Source organism: Lissotriton vulgaris, unplaced genomic scaffold (assembly GCF_964263255.1).
Source record: "Lissotriton vulgaris unplaced genomic scaffold, aLisVul1.2 SCAFFOLD_3519, whole genome shotgun sequence".
NCBI lineage: Eukaryota > Metazoa > Chordata > Amphibia > Caudata > Salamandridae > Lissotriton > Lissotriton vulgaris.
In genome coordinates this window covers 201,750-216,760 of record NW_028240618.1, presented here as the reverse complement: position 1 = coordinate 216,760, position 15,011 = coordinate 201,750, and the positions used below count along the sequence as shown (strand labels likewise).

Genomic DNA, 15,011 nt, shown 5'->3' with positions numbered 1-15,011 from the left:
ATGGTAATTTGACATGGGAATTTGACTGTGGGAAAGGATCACAGAGTCTAGTCTCTGCCCTAAAAGCGCCTAGCTCCCTGGTGCTCCAGCAGATGGAAATGATGAGGACAGCATGCAGGGCATGACCCATGTGACAGCTGTGGGTTATTTTATCAGCTAAGAGAGGACTGATGTGATTGTGTTCTGTCGCTTTGGGCATACTAGTAGAGGTGAATCTTCTTGGTAATTGTGAAAGTCGAATGGGTTGTGCGGATGCAGGTATGGAACTAAGAATTCCAGTGATGTGGGAGGCACTGACTGATTAGACTGGCAGAGTCAACTGGGAATGAAGCAGGAGTGATAGGCAGAGGAGACAAAGAAATCTGAAACAATAACCATTGGGGTGATAGCAGGTAGCAAAGAGTAACAAGGGAACATTTATCCAATACTAGTCCAGTTCACCTACTCAGACATAAAGATCTGCTAGGCACCTGTATGGGGCATAATATCCTCGCAGGGGTGGGTACCAGGAATGCTAGACCAACAGTCAAGCAGGGGAGAACAGAAGAAAGGCCGCAAATGAAGGTTTCTCGTAGTGGACAAGAATTCTGGTATAGGGTGTGAAGGCAATGTAGTGCAACTTTGAGGCCATGGGTTTTCATGGCTAAAAGCAAATTAAATATTTTCAGACTGCTCAGCCACAGCAGGTACAGCTAAAACTTGAGGAGCAAAAGCGAAAAAATGAAAGATTTCTTAGTTAGGCACAGGCTCCAAAGAAATAGTTCAGTGGTGCTAAATTGAGGAGGTAATAAAGATTCCAGTTTTGAAAACAACACCAAAGAAAACAATTATTTTTCTGATAAGCTTATATAAAAATGTTTGCAGTCCCATATGGGACGAATTGGCATTTTTGGGAAAGCAAAGAAACATTTTCTTATGTATGAATCCCAAATTGAGATTCGGTAAAATGTTACCGAATCGCAATTTGGAATTGCGAATACATATCGATTTGGTATTTGGAAGGGCTGTGTTTAGGGCATTGCTTCCAAATACCGAATCTGAATGGGACGTATTAGGTTTTGCAACCAAATTCTAGTTGCAAACATTAATATTTTACTGACACCTTGAAGGAGGTGGTAAACTCTTTGGCAATGGGAAAGGGTCAATCAGGAATATGCCTATATGGACAGACTAACAGCCTTGATTAGGATTCGGTAGACGGAATACTCCATCACAAACGTAGAAGACGACCCATCCACTCTTATAAGTGCATTACAGCCTATTCCACTTGTAATACGGTGGGTGCTAGATCTGCCACGTTTTGACGGAGTATGCTAAATAAGGCCCCAAGTTTTTGTTTCTCATAATAAACCAAAGTAAAAGTGTTATCAAAAGAGAAGACATGTAATATTTCTAAACATACACCTATCGATATCCACTTAACAAAATCAGGCAAAGCAGTGCAATGGTTATATGCTCCTAACCTCACCTGTATGGAAGCACCAGTCTTCTCATTGCAAAGACTGCACACTAAAGCCCATCTGCTGCTGGGAATATGGGACACCTTTGTTATAGGTTCCATCTTCTCCGGACTGCCGATGCTTACCTAAGACACGAGGAGGAATTATTATTCATGAAAACATTTTAGTTTTTTAAGTATCAATCTAAAGTTTAACTGGGTTGCAGTGCCCTATATTACTGCTATATAACTTCCTCCTTAGATACATACACTTTCATTTTGCAGACCACAAGAATGCAAAAAAACCACAAAGAAAACACTTTCTCGCAACAATTTTGTCGGAGCACGGCTGAAGTCATAGTTTATTACCTTCAGTGAACTCCTTCCAGGCAGTGTCACATAAAACCCTATAAATAACAAAATCACTTACCTATTACTACTGTTCTCCAGCTGTTTGTCACATTGACATACTTTTATTATTGCCAGTCATTGAGTTGAGAATCCTCAGCAATATATTCCTAAAAACTATAGAATTCAAATACATGTATTTATCACTACTTTAGCCGTACACTATGTGTAATCCCTCTACCTCTCTTTGTGGCTTGAACCCTGGTAAAGGCGATGGTGATACAGAGCTCCACATTCCTCAGAAACTTCTGTAACAGATTTTCAAATCAAGATGTGCATATGTCAAGCAGTCATACAGAATAGTGAATAAAAAGGGAGTTGCCTGAAAATCTTTTAAATGTACTAAAGCTGAAGAACAGTAGGCATATGTAAGCAACTTTGTTTCCTATAACTTTCACAGTTATAACTCAAGCTTGTAAATCTATCAAAGTAGTAGCGACAAACTACCAAACAAGTCTGTTGCAACCGCTTCAGATCTTGACTGGATTTCTTGACAATTGAAAAAAACACAGTTGATGGACAGAATGTAGAACAATGTCATACATTCACCCCAGTACAAGGATCTGGGCCTAAATCCATCGTTTTTTTACACTCCACACCACCCTGGGTTAGACACTGGCTATATGCAAATCAGCTCTGTCCCTGTGCCTCATGAGAACAGTCCAGTCCGAACTACCAAGCCATGTCTTTCCCAGACCGGAATCAAGCATCCAAGGACCGGTTTCTGGCTATCAGCCTTCATCAGCCTGGATAGCTTGACTCCAGTGGTGTGGAGAGCCTGGGACTCACGTCTGAGCATGCTTGATTCCGGTCTGGGAAAGACATGGCTTGGTAGTTCGGACTGGACTGTTCCCATGAGGCACAGGGTCAGAGCTGATTTGCATATAGCCAGTGTCTAACCCAGAGTGGTGTGGAGTGCAAAAAAACGATGGATGTAGGCCCAGATCCTTGTACTGGGGTGAATGTATGACATTGTTCTACATTCTGTCCATCAACTGTGTTTTTTGGATTTCTTGACAGCAGAGCTCTGTGAACGTGAGTGGTGCACCATGTTGCTGCTTCATAAATATCTATGAGCAGTACACCGACAAAATGTAGTGATTATGCCTCAGGTGGAATGAACATCCGTTTTGTGCTGAAAGGGCCTGACAACCTTTGATTGACACAGGTAATGTGCGTGTTGTAATCCAGTATGATACACCCACTTTAAAAGGGGCACATCCTCTGTCATCAATTGTATGTTGGAGGTTAGTCTCCTATATAAAGACTTTTTAGGGGTGGGAGACTGAAGTGAAATTTAAAGCATCCTCCCTACCATGTTTACCACCTACACTAGGAGCAACCACAAATTACAACCTAGACGGTTGAGCAGAGCAATGGCTCACTCTTTCACACATTGACAGTGTTAAGACTACTTTGAATGGTTCAAAATATTCACTGACGCCAAGGCAATAAACATTCAAACTGGTAGTAGTTCAAACAAGTAAGAACGGTTGAATCAATTTCCTCATGTTTCTGCTTGAGACTCTAATTGCCTATATAATTGGATATATACATTTCAAAGTCCTCTGCTTCAAATAAAAGAGCCTATTGATGATGCAAACAACATTGTAGACACACCTCAAATGACAAAGGACAAACAAAGGATATGGGAGATTCCTTTCACAAATACCTTAATCTTTCTTTGGATTTGCTCCTAAACATTCAACCAAGCTGGATGTCATCACAAAATCCCCAACTCATATCATTCTCCACGACTCGAGGTACCAAAGATCTATCTTCTCAATACTAGGTAAACTGATAATGTTTCTTAGCTCTCATATTGTCTTTGATTTACTTCTATACACTGAAGGTCCTTTGTTCATATGTTGAAGACTGCACTAAAGAAATGATGTGTCTTATAGCCAGTCTGAATATTCCATTAAGAAATTACTATAGGGTACGGGTATTTAAGCAGTCTCTTCACTTTTGTATTTAAATAAAAAAAGTGAAGACGCTGCTATAGTGCACAGACTAAAAATTGACTAGCTAAAAAACTCATTTTGAAAACACTAGCATTATGAAGCTGCCTCCTGTTGGCATGGGTGCTACAGCCAAAAAAGACCAATACTAAATAGAAATACTACACAAGTTCAGTAATCCTATGAAAACATTGAAGATGCTGAAAAAAGAGAAAGTAGATCGCAAGAACACTGTAGCAAATACTATGCAGAGACGTCTGAAAAATGTATTGAGATAAAGATAATTTGTGACAGTAAAAAAGGTATTGAACATGGCCCGCAACAGTTGTACCAGACCACGAGTAACTTCACATAAACTCCATACCTAGTGACAGAAGTCTACTTTAATAAAAGCAATCTCAGCTGCCTACACTCCAAGACAGAAGTCGTATGCTCAAGAGCATGCAATTCAGAGGTACCACTGCATGGTATAAACTATCACCTTATGAAAGTCAATACTTACCTCAGGTATCCAAAGAGCACAGCTAACATGGACCCATTTTGTTCCACTACGTGTTGGCTTCATTGCTCCACCTTTTTTGGGACACAACAGGCACTTTGGCTTAACACCCAGGGCGCAGGTTCGGCATAGCCAGCTTCCTTCCGGAACTTTCAGGATTCCATAACATGCCTGCATTTGTATTCAGAAAGGAAGAAATTAATAGTTTGACTGAACATTGTTTGGGGGGATAAACATTTACAAAAACACAACTTTGTTTCAACGTTAAAAACGAGTTGAAATCAAGACATTTTACATATAAATTAATACATAAAGTATGATCTAGAGCATTTGCTATTGGTGCGTTGCAAACTCAGATAGCCACTGTTGATCTTTAGACAATACCACTGCCTTCTTCATTACATTTAGGATCTGAATCGATTTGACATGAAATACTGCGTCTTAAAAACGAAACACTCCAATAGTCAAGTTCTTTGGCACAACCTAAACAAGCATTTACAATGCAACGGTCTCGTCTTTGGTAAAGTTAGAGCTATTGGCATTGTAAATGACAACATTTTTATTTATGTGTTGGTTTTAAAAACAGATAAATAAATGGCATTGTCATTTACAATGCCAATAGCTTCATCTCTCGCAAATGCGAGAACTATCGCATTGCACCCACACACAGAGCCACACACACACACAGAGCCACACACACAAACACACACAGAGCCACAAACACACACACAAGGCCACAGACACAAACACACACACACACACACACACACACACACACACACACACACACACACACAGAGTCACACTGGCATGGCATTCCCTCGCTAATCAAGCATTCCCCCTCTTGCCCTCTCCACTGTCGGAGCATTCCACAGATGACACTGCTCTCTCCACTCTAGTTCCTTATGACTTATGGCTAGGACACTGTTTGGGGCAATAGCAGTCTTTGCAGAAAACTGTTTTCGCTAACCTGGAGTGGTCAGTGTACTCCCATACTCCTGCACCATAGGAGGCTATCAATACAGATCTGGCTTTATACATTTTAACATCAAGTGGCATGGACCCTAGTTAGACAACAAATTTGAACAGTGATGCTATGGTAGGTTTGAATTGCATTGTCCTCACTCTCATCAAATGCTTCCTGGAGCTCGTATTATCAAAGGGGACCCCCAGGTAAGTAAAGTTTATATTATTTAGCAAAACATTTAATTGCCCAGGAAACATAGTGCATTATTTAAAAAAATTGGCTTCATACGTGTGCATTAGTAACTTTTCTCTAACAAATACTCGAGAGAGTTGTAGGGTGCAGAGAACTGGATGCACAGCCATCCATGACCATTTGCTCAGCTTTAAAAATGTCTTTATAGCGGGGCAGCTACCACAGAGTTTAGTCAAGAGAACGTAGTTTAAAAAACTATTCTACATTAAGGGGAAGAGTAGTAAAAATATATGTAAGGCTACTTTACATAAGCAAAACTTTCTGAACCATGGAGCACTGATGACAGTGCTAAATACAGAAGTTGCTAAGCTGGTTTATGTGTACAATCAGGCTCATAGAAAAGACATGGATTGTAGGGCATGAAGGCTAGGAGAGGGTTCTTGTGAGCTTATAGCTAGATCAAATCCAAATATTAGCACTAGTAAATAATTTGCATAAAAATACTGCATGCCGGGGGAGTGGCCAGGAGCATGGCTAAGTAGCCGCATTTGCAGAAGCTCAGTTCGCCCGGCACGAATTCTGCCTGGTATCCTGTCTTGTAGCCACCAATAACGCTCTTGCCTTCCAGCGGAGTGTGCCTTGATACTCAGCCCTGCAGAGGAAGCCGCCTTTGTGCTCGCTGCTTGCAGATAAAACAGGAGTAGGGTACCCGTCAACCGTGTTGGATTGGGGTGTAATAATGTAAGAACAACAGTATCCCAACTGGTATTGATTTAAGACAGTAAAGATATGAAAAAAACATTATCCGGAAGGAAACAAGGAGACTATATAATTCTGACATGTGCTAGAAGCATCATTTTATGTATAAATATTTAAAAGTGAAACAGAGATATAGTTTACAGTTATAGCAGCACTGCAGTATATAAATCACAAAAACTGAAAAACAACCCAAATTGTACGTGGTGCTCTAGGTGTAACAGTGGAAACCAAAATAGCGACGCATGTGACAATGTGAGACAGCGTGGGTGGCGCAAAGTGACTGGTGAATAAATATACAGTGAGATATTTGATATACGGCGGTTCCAAGTAGATTAAAAGTTCATTTTGGAAGTATTCAATGTCGTCAACCGCTTCGTATCTCGCGCCTGTTTTTGCGCTGGAAGGTCGATGGCGTTTCGATCCTTGTTAGTTCAGGATCTTCATCAGGGCTGGGTCATGGGCAGTGCTGAAGGCCGATTGCGAGGAACAAATCACTGGTGGACGGCACCTCAGACCCGGAATTCCTTTCGTGGAGAAGTGTGGCTCAGGGGTTAGAGGCGGCAGACCCGGAAGCTGAGATCGGCCCTGGACCAGGGTTCAATTCCCCGCCTCGGCGGGTCTTGAGCTCAAAAAATTCCACAGACTCGATAATTCTCGCTCCGGTGCCTTCTCAACTCATGGGTTCACACTCTGCGACTCTGGGCAATAGCTTGCTTAATCTCCACAACGGCCCCTCGCGGCGGGATGCCTGACTTTCACCTTGTGGATACCCTGCCGGGGTTATCTCACAGGGGAATACCAGGACGGGTTCCCTAAGCAAGCGCCGGGAAACCCTTTGTGGGTAGCTATATAAGCTCAAATACATTTACATTTATCCCCCATTAAACGTCCGGAGACTTCTGCAAATTTGGAACAAGAAGCCAAGCCCAACACTCGGTTATTGCCGTCCACCAGTGATTTGCTCCTCTCAATCGGCCCTCAGCACTGCCCACGACCCAGTCCTGATGAAGATCCTGAACTAACTAGGATCGAGACGCTGTCGACCTTCCAGCGGAAATACAGGCGCGAGATACGAAGCGGTTGCCTACATTGAATATATCAAATATCTCACTGTATATTTATTCACCAGTCACTTTGCGCCACCCACGCTGTCTCACATTGTCACATGCGTCGCTATTTTGGTTTTCACTGTTACACCTAGAGCACCACGTACAATTTGGGTTTTTCAGTTTTTGTGATTTATATACTGCAGTGTTGCTATAACTGTAAACTATATCTCGGTTTCACTTTTAAATATTTATACATAAAATTATGCTTCTAGCACATGTCAGAATTATATAGAGTCTCCTTGTTTCCTTCCGGATAATGTTTTTTACATATCTTTACTGTCTTAAATCAATACCAGTTGGTATACTGTTCTTACATTTGTGCTCGCTGAAGCGTGATTTGGGGTGGAAAAGCTATGTACCAGACGTCGAGATCCGGCTTCCAAGATGGCCGACCAGACCCGATAAAGACGCAACATTCTCCCAGGCCTCCTCACGGTGACAGGAGGAGCACCCCCACACTGTGACATGCCCACTGCGAACTCTGTCCAGCGGTGAAGTGCCGAACCTGTAGGCCGACAGAGGGGTAGATATCGCCGGGACTGGGCCCTGTAGACCCCGTGGTGCCAGGACAGCAGTCGCCACCATCTGGGGGGACTGAGCAAGTATTTCGTGCTGAGCTGTGGGGAGGTTCTCTTCCCATCCAGCCCTGCCGCGAAGTGGAGTGCTGTGCGGAGATTCTGCTGAAGTGTGGGTTAAGAGCGGGTTCGGATCGGCGTGCGCCCGGGCTCATGTCTGAGATGTGGTAAGGGCCGCAACTGCGCTACGGGCACGCCCGGAGGCAGTGAGCAGCTGCCCACAGTGGAGGCCGGTGGGGGAGCGGCGCTGAAGCAGTTTCTCTGGACAGAGACGATATTGCCCATGACACGCCTAAACAGTGAGACGGGCAGCAGGAGTCTGTAAGCCCCGTCCTTTTCAAACTGGGGGATGTGTTTTTCTTTCTCCCCTCTTCTCCATTGGCTGGAATGTAAACAACGGGCGTGTTTTTGTCTGTTGTTGTTTACATTCCAGCCAAAGAAGAAGAGGGTAGAAAGAAACTAAAAAACACCCCCCCAATCCTAAAAGGACGGGGTTTAGGTCGAGAGAATGTTGTCACTGGGACCTCTTCTCCAATGGCTGGCCGCCGTTTAGGAGGCCAGCCAATGGAGAAGAGGGGCGGGGCTTAATCTCGGAAAAGTGAAGACACAGCATGGCTCACCTCCTATATTCCATCCTGCAGACACTGCATGTAGTATAGGTAAGACACCCCTACATCAAGCCTTACATCCCTAAGGCAGGGTGCACTATACTACATGTGGGACATACCTGCATCATCAGCTATGCCACTGTGATATCTCAGTCTATTCTTGTATATTACCAGTAAACAGGGAAGCCATTTTAGGAACATGGGCTGGACACTGGTGGTTATGAGTCCCCCAGCTACAGGATGGCTTCACTGAAACTAGAGATGTTTGTTATCAAACATCTCATATTAATAAACCTACACTGATTCCGGTAATGGATTTATTAATTCATCCACACAGAGGGCATCTTTGAGGTGCCCCCTGAAAACCTACAGACTATCAATGTGCTGGGTGACTGGTGTAGACTAGACAGCCACCACAGAAAGGTTACTGAGCCCCTGCAGGTGGGAGCAAGAAATCTCTTGAGGGTAGAAATAATGCTTGCTCCCGCCGGAGGTGGTGTCATCTCCTCTAAGCAGGACAACTAAGCGATCAGTATATTAGGGTGGGGCTTCAAAGGCCACTGCTGCCTTTGATATGTGACCCAAGGCTTCCCCAGACAGGGGAATTGCCACCCCCTGCACAAGGCCCTTTGGCACTAGGACTGGTGGGAAATGTAGCTAGTCAGGAGGCGTTTTCCTCTCAGGCTAGTACCACCCCTAAGTTGAGCTACCTGATTTGAATACCACTTATCGAATTTCAACATCTTCGTTTCAGTGGACTTAGGCTCTCTGGGTCAGGATTATGCTCACGTCCCAGAGGAAGTGGTCATATAGAGGGTGCAGACACCCTAAAGGTAAGCAGCCCACTGGCTACTACCTGGCACTCTACATACCTCCCCTAAATGTCTACTACCTGGCACTCATCGTAACACCTATAAATTTAGTCTTTAGGTGGCACCCCTCACACCAGGAATCTAGTTTCGATGGATCAAGAAGAAGAGAACAAAGAAGAGCTGCGAGAAAAGCGAGAACTGAAGACTGGCTGTGGACATTAGGCGGCAAACCCTGCCTGCACCAAGTATCCACAATAGTGACAAGCGACTCGTCCTGCAGTTGACCAGCTTCCAAGAACCCCGGGAGACTGCCAGCCATTCACTAATTGCCAGCAATCACCCTTGAAGTAGAGAAGCTACCCCCCTGCAGTCACTGAAGGGCAAAGTCTGATTCACCGAGTTTTAGCTCACCGGCCAATCCGACACAGCAGCCCCCCAGGATGATGCACTGGTGATCCTGAAGGTGAGATCTGTCCCCCCACCAAGTGAGAAGACACCAGTACCAACCGGAGCCACAAGACCCAATACCCAGGGTACTGGACCCCTTGCAAAAAGCAAAGACTGTAAGAGTCCAATCCAGACTCCAACAACACTGAGACCGAGCAGCCATTGATGGATATCAGCACCGCAGAGACCTACTTCCAGAGTGGCCCAGCTGCCCTGATTTTGCACCCGTAAACAGCTAGGACAGACAACTGCAAAGTCCTAGGATGCAAATAGCCCAGCCAACCTTTTCACTCTGCACCCGAGTGTCCCAGCCTGGGTACAGACGAACTGACTGTGCTTTCTTGTTCCTATGACCCTTGTGACCCAATCTTAGTTTTTCTGAATTGGTCTTGGATTTATTCTGGAGTGTGCATCTAATTTATTGCCTCAGGGAGTACAACATATACTTAGCACTACCCTCAGATAAGCCTAACTGCTTGCCCAAACTACCACAAATGAGAGCATTAGGGTTATCATGTGTGCCTTTGTAAACAAACTGGGGTTTTCCTGGAGCCAGCTAACTACAGTAAACAGACCCACAAATATTTTCATAGAAATTTGCATACTAAGTGTTAAAAGTTCAAATAAGATCATAGGTCCACCTGACTCCTCTCAGATGTGGCCTTTCCTGCTGCCTGTGGATCACGGTGGCAGACACCTTCACATTGCTGACACACACTGAGCTTTCAGCTACAGAACCAGAGTCAAAAGTGATGTGTTCAGGTGACTTGCCATAAAGCATGGCCAGTTGATTGGAGGAGGCTAATAATTTCTACCCTAGAACGGGAAATCAGAATTGCCTTCAGGATGCTATGGAAGCATCTTTTGCTCCGCAAGTATCCTAAATGGATAAACTCCCTCCGTGTGATCTTCACTAGAATATTATGTCCCTTACACAGGTGCTCTCAAAAATGGAATATATAAATATTCACTGTGTATTTAAAAGGTGCTTGAATTGAGGAAGATTGATGAAGAACTTACAACACAACTGCCTAAGCAATTTATCCAGCAAATCCTTGTGGAACAGTGTATCAAAATCGAAAATCTTATGTGCTGCACACAAAGCAAAAATTCTCAATTTCGAACAATTTATGCAAATTGAGATACCGGTTTTAGATCTTACACCTGTATACGAACCTTATAGACTAAACATAGGAGGCAAACTAAAAACTAGGCTATAGAATTCTCAATAATTATCTAGCTAAACAAAATCAACTTGATTAAATATGTAGAATATCTGCAATAACCAGCCATCCTCTACAGAAGCTGTATGTTAGAGAAGCATTTTATATACATCACTCAAGATGGCATACCTGATGCACACAGATGTTACACTTGTCACAAAACACCATTTCATTGTCTTCTTCTCCATCTGGTGACTGGCACACATCACAAACCACATCTTCATCATACTCGATTCCGAGTCCTTCCTCTGTTTCAATCGCATGATTCATATTATCATAACACTTCTGTTCAAACAATTCCATGGTTTTCTCCATTGTATATTCATCCAGTTCAGGTATTCCTGGAATAAAGATGACTTTTAGTGAAAAAGATTTAAAGCAAGGACAAACAAAGAAGGGAAAGAAAAGATCATCAAAACATCCACGGTTACATGATTATTTTAAATAACTAAATACAGCTGGTTATCTCAACTTCATGATAGAGTACCAGCAACCAAATCCCAAAATGAACTGTCTTCCGATGTACTAGTGAAATGCCCTTATTATTGGGGTCTTAAAGCCATGATAGAAACTACCTTGTGCTCTTTGTCCCGCTGCGGCATGAGGATTGAAATCAGTGGGAACATATGGACCAGACCCTTCAAAAACAGTTTACAAAAGGTGACCTAAAGAGGCAGGGATGATCAGGTAAACACAAAAGGGCCGACAGGGCTGAGAAGTAACTTATCTGTTTCCAAAACAAGAAGATCGGATTAATGAGAATTTCGGGGTTGTATATTTCAGGAAGAGCACCAGAAAACAAACTTCTCCCAGTGTCACGCATAAATCAATTTGATAGATTCACGTTTGGCTACTAACCTGATACTAACCAGTTCGGGAGGAAGATCAAAAGCCATCAACTGTCGCCAATCAATCTCCATGCATTGAGATGTTGACTGTGCAGCAATGAGTGCTAAACTCTGCCCCGCTGCTGCTAAAGGCGGGTCTTCTGAAGGGGCATAAGTATTGGAGGGCATATGCTCAAGGCCAAAAGTTCCGGGTACCACAACCTCCTTCACCAGCATTGGGCCACTAAGCCCTGTACTGATCTTCTTGAGTACACTAGGTGGGAGGGTTGGAAAGGCATACAGGAGTCCCGGCCCCCAATGCTGGCGAAAGTAGTCTCCGTCAGGGAACTCCAAAGTGCAAACCTTTTGACACTGCACGCTCCCTGCTGTGCAAATTTGATAGAGCCAGGGTTCCCCTCATTCTTGGAAGATGCCTTATGCCAATGCAATTTCTGATCTGCAAGGTAACATCTGCAAAGTTGGTTTGCCATCATCATTAAGCCACTTCTAGAGGGCCACCACACAAAAGATCCACAACCCTACTCTGCCCTGTATGTTGCAGTACCACATGGCAGTTCTGTTGTCTAATAGAACTGTATCTGTTCCCCCGTGATTGTTGGTAGGAACGCCTTCGGTGCCGAACAAATCACTCACAGCTGCAGTAACCTGAAATGGAGGCCAGTGTCCACCATAGACCTGAGTTCTCTGATCACTACCCCAACCAGATGAACTTCCCCAAATCAGCCACGATGCATCCATCATGACCAATAGTTCTGGGAGGAATAGGGAGTGGGGTTTGCCACTGGTCTAACTGTGGTTGAGTAGCCACCACGACAGCATTTTTGCAGTCTTCCGCTCCTGAATATACTCCTACAGGTCTCCTTGGTGCTGAGCCCACTGAGACTTCAGATCCTACTTCACAATCTGCTTGTGCCACCTGGCATGGTCCACAAGCAGGATACAGAAAGCCAGGAGGTTCAGAAGACTCAGAGTCACTCTCATTGAGATCTAGGTCAAAGGCTGAAACATCAGGATTATAGACCGAATGTCCTGTACTCGTTGAGGCAGAGGGATGGATCAGAGTAACACTGTGTGAAGGCGTAAGGTGTGACTTTGGCACGCCGATGGAGAAACCCAATGGTGGTCAACAGGTCGGCCATAGTCTGAAGGTGATTTACAACTGTGTTGGCCAAATCCGCTTTTAGAAGCCAATCATCAAGGGTTGGGAAGACTGGTATTTCCAACCTCCACAGATGAGCTGCGACCACCACCACCACCTACGTGAGCTTCCGGTAAGGTCAAAGGCGAGCACAGAGAACTGAAAGCGCTTGTGACTTACATCAAACTGCAGAAAACGCCTGTGGAATGTCTGTGGGACGACAGGATGGGAATGGAGGGTAATGTGGAAATATATGTTCTGCAAGTCCAGCACTAACATCCAGTCTTCTGGATTTAGGGCAGTCAGGACTTGGACCAAAGTGAGCATTTTGAACTTGTCTTCTGTAGGGAAATGTTCGGAGAATGCAAATCTAGAATTGGATGAAGGTGTCCATCCTTTACAGCAACAGAAAATAAAGCAGTAACAACTAGTCCCAGTCTCTGATGCCAGCAACATCTTTGTTACGCCCTTGGCCAAGAAAGCTTTAACTACTCAGTGGAGTGTTTACAAGTGGTCTGCTTGGAGGTGTTAAGGTGCAGGTGGTATGTCTGAGGAATAGGACAGGAAAGGCAGGGAATAATAGTGTTCTACAATCTGGAGCACACATTGGTCTGATGTGCTGCTCAGCCATCTTGGGAGATGAAAGGTGACATACTCACCTACTGGGTGATTGTGTGACACCATGGACAAATTTAAAAGAGTTTTGGTGCAGCTGCAGGAAGAGGGCATGGTATTGGGGGTAGACCGTTGCCCCAGGTGGTCTGAACGCTGTCTGCCAGCCCTGCGGCTTCACACAGAAAAGGGGCGGAAAGCCTGCTATTATGGAGGCTCGTATTGCCATTGCCTCTGCAGGTATCCCCTTCCAAAACCTCGAAAGAGCAGCTGTTGTTGGGGGAACAGCCAAACAGGCTGAACAAGGCCCCGAGAGCAGCAGTGGATTTGCTTGATGGACTTTTCGTTGAATGTCCATCAATTGCTCGCCTTGACAACTAGTTCACAGACCATTGTTACATTTCGGAGCTGTTCAAAAATATTTTCAAAACACAATTTTTACTGCTTATTGATGTATCCCTTGGAGTGTCCTGTAATCAGATTGAATTTTGAGGGGGTCATTGTTCATTGATACTGTGGATTATCTTCCAAAAGTGGACATGCAGTTCAATGGCCTGAAACTTGAAATGTTACTATGAGTGACTGCAAGTGGTTAGACTAATTGCAAGCATTCCTCCCATCATGTGTTTGAGTGTTCTCTGATGGCTCAGGACACAATATCAGGTGAGCAACGAATACCAGCAGCTGATCTGCAGCCTCAACACCTTACTGTACATGTAACGCATATTAGGACAGGAGTGTGAGTAAAATGAAGGAGAAAGTGTAAGAGGAGTGGCTGTGAGAGGAAGAAAGCGTAATCTGAGGGATGTGAATGTGAGAGTCCGAGGACGAGTGAGTGACCGGAGTATATGGAGGAGGAGGGAGCAAGAGCAGTGTAAGGGGGGAGCAAGAGCAGTGGAAGGAGCAGCAGAGTGGGTGGAGGGCGAGTTGATGGTTTGTGAATTGGCTGATGGTGTGTGGAGTGAGGGGTGGGTGAGAAACTGTAGTGTAAGCATTCAGGTATGTTAGACGAACAACCCATAACTCACACTACAAACACAATGCTCATGAACTCAATATGTATACAAATAAATTACAAACAAAAACATAGCCAGAAAAATAAAAGATGCTGTAGACACAGTGATGCTGTCAATGTTAAAGTAATATATAATAATGTCACAAGAGATGTCAGCATTGATGAGACATGAGGTCATGACCATTGTGTTTGGGGTGTCTGCAATTATGCCCATGCAACCAAGCAAGTTATACGCTGCTGAGCTAGACAGAACTGACCACAATCAAGTGTATTTCAGTTATTTTCTGGTTTTGTTATTAACCATTCATTCACTAACTTTAAGATTTTTTTAAGCATACGTTACTATACCAACAACTTACTGTCCCCATATTCTTTTTCAGTTAAATGATGCCTTTATTAG

General features: G+C 44.0%; 1 protein-coding gene across 1 annotated transcript in view; it reads right to left on the bottom strand.

The window, feature by feature from the left end:
- Positions 1–565: 565 nt before the first annotated feature.
- The window catches only part of LOC147672939 (protein Jade-1-like), a 123,342-nt gene continuing 108,896 nt past the window's right edge, over positions 566–15,011 (bottom strand). Inside the window, exons 6-8 of the mRNA XM_086947908.1 lie at positions 11,128–11,339; positions 4,310–4,477; positions 566–1,585 (exon numbers count right to left, since the gene is read on the bottom strand). Coding sequence (XP_086804034.1) covers positions 1,259–1,585; positions 4,310–4,477; positions 11,128–11,339 — 707 coding nt within the window. The 3' untranslated portion in view covers positions 566–1,258. The remainder of the gene's footprint in view (positions 1,586–4,309; positions 4,478–11,127; positions 11,340–15,011) is intronic.